Here is an 8351-nt window from a genome sequence, read left to right on the forward strand (position 1 = left end):
CTTTACTCCAGGTTGAGGTAGAGACTCTTCCATTGCAGGTTTGAGCGCTGTCCTCTCCTCCCTGGCCTGACATGTGAGACTAGCACCAAGCCAGACCTCCAAGACCAGGTTTGGAGAAGACTGAGAATCCCCAGACCACTCTGTTAGCTCATTGGCACAGGGAAAGTACTTCAGCCGCTCTTCACAGAGGACTCCCTCCTCCCTCCATTAATAGGCTAAGGTTAACAGCACTTTTTCCTTGGGGTTTAGGGCACAGGAGGGAGCCTGCCAGGGACTAGGCTTCGCAGAGGAGGCCCCAGTGGGACAGTGCAACACACCTTCACACCCCCAAGAAGGCAACGTGTCCTGGGTCTCAGGTGAGTGACTCCTGACCTTCTCTGCCCCTGGTCTCTCCAACCTGTAACAGAAGGATTGTGACTGCTTGTGACATTTTCACATCACAGTTTCCAAATGCTGGGGAAATCTGAGGCATCACAGACGTACTCCCTGGGCGGTGGTATTTACCTCCAAATGCGAAGGAGGCAGATGCCAGCCCAAGCACGTAAACAGGTAACTTCACCCTCTCCTCAACGACCTCAGCGGGCGCGCTAGACCTGCCCCACACCGGGGTGCTAAGCCTCCCACTCGTCCTAACTGCAGACCCAAAACCATCCTTAATTAAGTTCTTACCTGCCCGCTGCCAGGTGTGCCCTTCAGCAGGACAGTGTTAATTCCAGCCTCCGGGGGCAGGGATCCAGCCCCCTTTCCGGGCACGTCTGCTCTCGCGCTCAGCCCCTACCTGGAAACCCCCTCCTGCGCCCCAAGGCCCCCCTTCCTGTGGACGGGGGAGTTGCCTGTTACGCTGCCGCTGCCGGGAAATTCACTCACGTCCAGCGCCCACCCAGGCGAGCCCCGCAAGTATATAAGGACCGCGGAGAGCGAGCGGGACAAGGCGGCGCGAAGGAAGAGAAAGAGGGGAAGAAAAGTGACCGAGAGGGCGCCGAGCATCCTCGCCCCGGCGCAGCGGGAGTCGCCCGAGAGCAGCCTCCCCGCGACAGGTAGGGGCGCAACGGCGCGGAACCTCGCTCTTATTCCCGGACCCCTTGCCCCTGGGGCCTCGGGATGCTCTCGCCCAGCTGCGATCTCAGAGGTATCTTTGACTTGCCGCAGTCCTGAGTTCTTTGAAAACTTTCTGTACTGGGTGCAGCGTGGGAATCCGCCGGCAGCGGGGCGGCGAAGCCCAGCCTCTGGACGGTGGGAGACCGGCTGCGACGGCTGAAAGTGGTGCCTTCCACGAGCTGGCAGCCACATCTCCCCCGGGGAGGGGGGCTGCTAGGGCCCCTGAGACTCCTACCGCGTTCTGGGGAGATCTCGGGAGACCCAGTCTTTCGGGTTTTCTTCTGATTTTCTGGGTAGGTGTCACTTCTTAAAAGATACCATACGATGTTGGAAATGGGGGCAGAAGAGACGAGGCTAAAAGTCACAATAAACTCCCTGCATTCCAGACTTTTTTGGATGCAAATTTCTGAATCCTCGTTTCCCTGTCCGCCTCAGCGCACCCGACGGGGCCGCGCTCTGATACAGACATGGCCTCCTCTACGAAAAGCTGCTGGTGTTAAAAAGAGGTGGCCCGGGTGGGAACTGTCCACGGTCCTGAACCACCCCGTCTCTTCCCTCAATAGGACCTCAGAATGGACCTTCTATCTCGCAAACCCTAGATTGCAGGGCAGAAGCGGCCGTAGGAGCCGATGGAAGCTCAGGCAAGGTGGGTTCCCAGGGAGGGAGAGAGAGTCTGCAGGGCATTTGGATTCCCCAAATTCTTCCTGAATAAATGGTGAGGTGGTGGTTCCCACAGAATGGCTGGAAGGAGCCAAGGAAAGTAAAAGTGTGCATTTGTTCTGTCCATTGTTGAGATATGTACAGACTATGGCTTATGTAATGACTTAATGTTCCTTTGACATTCTGTTTTAGGACTTGATACGTGTGTATCATGGTGCAAGGACAAAGCTCTGCGCCTCTGTTCCTCTAATCTTTACAGAGGGCATGGCCAGTGTGCAATTTTATACTAACAAACAAAATGTTTTGGGTGGTGTGGGAGGGAGGGACTGGGAGTTTGGGGTTAGCAGATGTAAACTAGTATATACAGGATGGCTAAACAACAAGGTCCTACTGTAGAGCACAGGGAACGATGTTCAGTATCCTGTGATAAACCATAATGAAAAAGAATACTTTAAAAATAAAATAAAATTTAAAAAAAACAAAAAAAGTTTTGTTCAGCTCATAGAGAATTCACCCACACAAATGAATTTCTAATAAGTGTAGTTCTATTATAAAGTTAATGTCAAGATTAGCAAATTCCAAATTTCTGCTTATTTTTCCAAGCTTTCAATTATTGGACACTCCCTACTTACAGAAAGCACACTTGACAGCTCCCCCTTACTTTATTGCTTTAAAAAATAACACAATTATTGGACACTCCCTACTTACAGAAAGCACATTTGACATCTCCCCCTTACTTTACTGCTTTAAAAAATAACACAATTATTGGACACTCTCTACTTACAGAAAGCACACTTGACAGCTCCCTCTTACTTTATTGCTTTAAAAAATAACACAATGTAATATTTGTTTTTTGTTGAAAAATAGAAAATATACAGAAGCAGAAAGAAGACAAGTTGCTTTCAGGGAGCTATCTAACTTTTTAGCAGGAGATTGCAGCTCTGAGAGGGTGGGGAGTGAGAATGTCACCCTGTTGTACACATAGCCAATGGAGCAGGAGAGGAAATGCTCTCTGAGGCTTTTCAGGAAGGTCTGAAATCATGAGGTAAGTTTTTAGAAAATGAAATCATTCCAGGGCTTCCCTGGTGGCGCAGTGGTTGAGAGTCCGCCTGCCGATGCAGGGGACACGGGTTCGTGCCCCGGTCCGGGAAGATCCCACATGCCGCGGAGCGGCTGGGCCCGTGAGCCATGGCCGCTGAGCCTGCGCGTCCAGAGCCTGTGCTCCGCAACGGGAGAGACCACAACAGTGAGAGGCCCGCGTACCGCAAAAAAAAAAGAAAGAAAATGAAATCATTCCAGAATGGCCAACTTTGAAAAGAACTGAAATATAGTTGAGGGGACTGTCAGACCTGCATGATTTTACTTACTTCTTTACTAATATGTTATTTTACAGTTGCCCATAGTGATATAAAACTGTCATTTTTCTGCTTCTCTTGTAAACCTAGGCGTTTTTTTCTGACCAAAATGCGTTGTGTGGTCTCAGAGCTTTAACGTAAATTGCCTTGTCCACCAAATTCAGGCTTTGTACTTGAACTGGAGCACCAAACGTCTACAACAGGAGCAGCCTGTCCCAGGTCTCAACTGGACACCAAGGTTGACCAATGTTCTCCCAGTTGCCCTGAGACGCTGATAGGCTAGGTCATTGGCTGCCAGCACCACCTAATGGCTGCTCTGAAAACACTCAGGCTGTGCTTGGCAACCACTCAGAAGGGAGTCCTTTTGGCTCAGCTTTTGGGGGAAGGAGTGGGGTGGGACAGAGAGAAGGAAGTGGCTTCCTGAAGTAGACAATGAGAGCCAGGGGGAACTTTCACTTCCAGAGCCTTCCCTATAAAAGAGATTTGGCCCATGCCTCCACAAACAGGAGATTTCTTTAGGCAGATATTTTTAAATTAGGAGAGAAAATTAGTCATCCACACCTTAATGTGAATTACTGTTCTTATCTAATTAGGTTTCTTCCTAACAGCTGGCTGAAAAGATCTTCTGAAATCTAAAATGGTTGTGGAGTTGTTGGTGAGCTGATGACAGAACTCAGGGTCATTTCAGAGGGCTGACCTTCATGACAGGGGACAGGGCAGTGTGAAAGCTAGAAAGCTGGGGAAAGAGTCAGATACATGGGGCAAAATGCAGCCTTGATCCTTCCCTTTACGGCATCCCGACCCCTTGAACTCAGCATCTGACCAGAGGTACTTCCTGACTTCTCTGAGAAAGAGTCTTTGGTAGGTGTTCACAATGGGAGGTAATTCCCTTCTGCCCTGTGTGACCATCTCCTTCCCTTTCACACCTACAGCATCTTCAAGTCCAGCTATTTCAGACTACATTTGAGAGACTCATAGAACAAGAGGAGGTCTGACGTATAATGTGTTCAGGAGATGAGCCAGTTTTAAAAGACTGGGTCTGATTTAAACATAAATCTCGGGCTTCCCTGGTGGCGCAGTGGTTGAGAGTCCGCCTGCCGATGCAGGGGACGCGGGTTCGTGCCCCGGTCCGGGAAGATCCCACATGGCCGTGGAGCGGCTGGGTCCGTGAGCCATGGCCGCTGAGCCTGCGCATTTGGAGCCTGTGCTCCGCAACGGGAGAGGCCACAACAGTGAGAGGCCCGCGTATCGAAAAAAAAAAAAAAAAAATCTCTTCAAAGTTACAGGGGCCTGAGAAATAGTGATCCCCTGAGTGATGTGTGTACAGGACATCAGATTGGGTCGGCTGAGGTTTTGGCTTAACTGGACAGAGATTTTATTTGCCTTTATTTAAACCTACTATTCATAGGAAACACGGTTTCTGAGGAATGATAGAATCCTGGTGGAGAGGAGTAGACCATCTCAAGCAGGAGTTTCGGAGTGCTTTGCCTTTCCCAAGTTACTCCTTCGATCTGGAGTGTTAGAACTATAGTTTCCTGAAGATGGTAAAATAGAAAAGCTCTGTGCTGATCAGGAGAACTTAGCCTTACCTTGTCATGAACATCTGAGTCACTGTCTCTCCCTGGGCCTTAGTTTCCTCATCTCTCAAATAAGGGGCCAGACCAAATGACCCCTAAAATATCTTCCAGCTCTAACATCCTTTGGGGTCTGATTTTTAATAGGAGATAAAGGAGAAATTGTACATAGTTTCCCCAGGTCCCACTGCCCTCCTCTCTATCCCAACTCACACGACCACCCTGCACACCGCCTGCTCCTTGAGCTTGTCCTCGAAAGGCCTTGAGCTCCACAGATGAGTGTATTGTTAATGTTGGCTCATGGTCCTTTCTGATGAGTGGCCAACATTGTTCTGCTCCTTGCAGGGGTCCCATTAATCTTGTTTGCCTCTGCAGAGCCTCAGCCTGCCTGGAAGATGCCGAGATTGTGCAGCACTTGTTCGGGCGTCCTGCTGCTGACCTTGCTGCTTCAGGCCTCCATGGAGGTGCGTGGTTGGTGCCTGGAGAGCAGCCAGTGTCAGGACCTCACCACGGAAACTAACCTGCTGGTATGTGGGCTGTGGTCGCCATCTTGGTTTGGGTATCAGATGGGACTGGGGCTGGGACAGCACAAAGAAAGGGGTATGGGGAAGGGGAAATTCATTCCCAGAGATATGGGTAAGTCATCCAAGGGCAGGAATAGACCTCCAGAGTGAAGTCAGAATTGGGCCAAGGAAGGGAGGAAGCAGCTTCAGGGAGATGGGTCTAGTCCCCAAGTTCTGCCTGATTATCTTTGCTTCCTGTCCTGTCTTCTTGTATAGAGACCCACTCCATTTAAGCTATTTAGAGACAGTGCCATTAAAGCAAACAATACTAACAATGATGATAACAATAATTGCTCCCTCAACTGATCCTATACTTCCAATCTTTTAGCCCCCAAATTATTCCTTTTTATTTTATTTTATTTTATTTTTTTTGCGGTACGCGGGCCTCTCACTGCTGCGGCCTCTCCCGTTGTGGAGCACTGGCTCCGGACGCGCAGGCTCAGCGGCCATGGCTCACGGGCCCAGCCGCTCTGCGGCATGTGGGATCTTCCCGGACCGGGACACGAACCCGCGTCCCTTGCATTGGCAGGCGGACTCTCAACCACTGCGCCATCAGGGAAGCCTCAAATTATTCCTTTTTAAATAACCTTATGTCACTTGACATTTCCATTCCATTTTTCTTCCCTTTCTATCTACTACCAGTTACAAAGCCAGGAAGGTAGTACTATAAACCATCTCTAGAGGGAGAAGGAAAAAACCCTTCAGCAGCCTTTCCAGAAGCATATAAAGGCCCTTTTTGCCAGGTTGGAACTCCCTCTAGGTCACCACAGTGTGTGTTTGTGTGTGTGTGTTTATATGTGTGTGTGTGTGTTTATGTGTGTGTGTGTGCGTGTGTGTGTGTGTGCGTGTGTGTGTGTATTTGTATTGGGAGGCATACATGAGAAACAATACCAAGTCAAGGCAAAAGACACACTGCTGGTGTCTGTGACTGAGTTCCATCCTTCTGCCTGTACCTGCCTGGTGAGGGTGCAATGCATATCACTACATTCTGTGTATTTTGTCAGTAGAGAAGCTGAGTTTAGGTGAGGAGAGAGACTTTCTCAAAAATAGAGCAGGTTGCATGTGGAATATAAAATAGAAATAAAGAGCCTAGGGAATCCTGTGAGCTCTAGTTCAGAGAGACCCAAGAGACTCTTGATCGGAGACACCCATTGCACAGCCTCTTCCGTTGAGAGCTCACCAGGGAACGAGTTCTGGCCGTGGTCAGAGCCCATGGGTTCTAGTCCCAGCTCTGTGACCAATGGGCTGTGGAACCTTGCCAAGTTCCCTTCTCCTCTCTGAGAAATTGGGTGTCATTATGTGTCCAGGGGAGAGGAGTATGAGATAATTTTTGTTTTCCACTGTTAATATTCTGCAGTGTTATAATTCTAAACCCCTGGAGTATGAAATCCCCAACTCAACAGAGTGGGTGCGATCATTCTGTTCCCTCCTTTGTTGTCCCCAGTAACTAAAAACTCAAGGCTGCAGCCCCAAGGTCATTTTCCTAAGCAAATGTGTGCCACAGTTGTCCAGTTATAGGGAGAGGAGATACAGGCTCCATGACCCCTGCAATGGAAATAATCCTGACTTTCTACCCTTCCCTCCAGTCAGAAGGTGACAGGGAAGTGAGACACCTCTTCCCAAAGTTCACTGATTGAGGAAAGTATAGGATCAGCTCAGAAGACTTGAAAGTGCGTGCCAGATGGGTGTGGGAAAGTTTGAAGGGAGATGGCTGGGGGAGGGTATGAGGTAGGTTTGCAGACCACTGGGGTAAGGTTGAAGCATTATGGAAAATACAGGCCCTAGAAGCCTGGACTTCTTTTCCCACTTTGGGAGATTCTCTCCCAAATTTCAACCCGATGCCCTTCCCAGACCGAACTGAACCATGTTCATTTATTCAGGATTCACTAAGTGCCAACAACTACCACCCACCTGCCATTTACTGATGAATTCCTATATATCTGGCTTATAAGGTTTAAGACGTTGACCCTGCCCACAAAGCTAGGGGACAAGTAAACCACCGAGTGGGACAGGGATTTTGTTGTAGCTGCCAGGCAGGGGTACCAGGGGACAAACGAGGCGCTGCCCGAGCTGAGTCTCAGATGTCCGTGGGTGCCCAGAGGCGGGGGTGGGCAGATGTCCTCGGCAAGGAATCCACAGGGCACTGGGCCCGCTTGTGCGCCCCGCACGTGCGGAGGGAGCAGAGGCGCAGGTGCAGCTTGTCGGTGGTGAGGGCGCCGCGGCGGGGGATGGGGGCCGCGGGGCGCGGAGGCCTGACGCGCTCGCCGCTCTCCAGCAGGCGTGCGTCCGGGCCTGCAAGCCAGACCTCTCGGCCGAGACGCCCGTGTTCCCCGGCAACGGCGACGAGCAGCCGCTGACCGAGAACTCCCGGAAGTACGTCATGAGCCACTTCCGCTGGGATCGCTTTGGCCGCCGGAACAGCAGCAGCAGCGGCGGCGCGGCCCAGAAGCGCGAGGAGGAGGGGGTGCCGGGGGGCGAAGGCCCGGGACCCCGCGGCGATGGCGCCGAGCCGGGCCCGCGCGAGGACAAGCGCTCCTACTCCATGGAGCACTTCCGCTGGGGCAAGCCGGTGGGCAAGAAGCGGCGCCCCGTGAAGGTGTACCCCAATGGCGCCGAGGACGAGTCAGCCGAGGCCTTCCCCCTTGAGTTCAAAAGGGAGCTGGCCGGGGAGCGGCCCGAGCCGGCGCGCGGCCCCGAGGCCCCGGCCGAGGGCGCAGCCGCCCGGGCCGAGCTGGAGTACGGCCTGGTGGCGGAGGCCGAGGCGGCCGAGAAGAAGGACGAGGGGCCGTATAAGATGGAGCACTTCCGCTGGGGCAGCCCGCCCAAGGACAAGCGCTACGGCGGTTTCATGACCTCCGAGAAGAGCCAGACGCCCCTGGTCACGCTGTTCAAAAACACCATCATCAAGAACGCCCACAAGAAGGGCCAGTGAGGGCGCAGTGGGCAGGGCTTCTCTCCCTGGGAAGTCGACCCCAAAGCCCCACCTCCTGCCCTCCTGCCGCCTCGCGGCCTGGGTGAGGCCTCGCCCAGGCGGTGATGGCGCCAGGCATTCCACCTTTTAGAGCTGTCTGTAGTTAGGCAATAAAACCTTTCAAGTTTCG

General features: G+C 52.0%; 1 protein-coding gene across 1 annotated transcript; it reads left to right on the plus strand.

Moving 5' to 3' along the window:
• The first annotated feature begins 901 nt into the window (after positions 1-901).
• On the plus strand, positions 902-8351 carry POMC (proopiomelanocortin). The gene is made up of 3 exons (XM_004268097.2): positions 902-1037; positions 5063-5214; positions 7529-8351. The coding sequence occupies exons 2-3, from the start codon at positions 5083-5085 to the stop codon at positions 8180-8182; spliced, it is 786 nt and encodes a 261-aa protein (XP_004268145.1). The 5' UTR covers positions 902-1037; positions 5063-5082; the 3' UTR covers positions 8183-8351.

The sequence above is a fragment of the Orcinus orca genome, chromosome 13 (assembly GCF_937001465.1).
Source record: "Orcinus orca chromosome 13, mOrcOrc1.1, whole genome shotgun sequence".
Lineage (NCBI taxonomy): Eukaryota > Metazoa > Chordata > Mammalia > Artiodactyla > Delphinidae > Orcinus > Orcinus orca.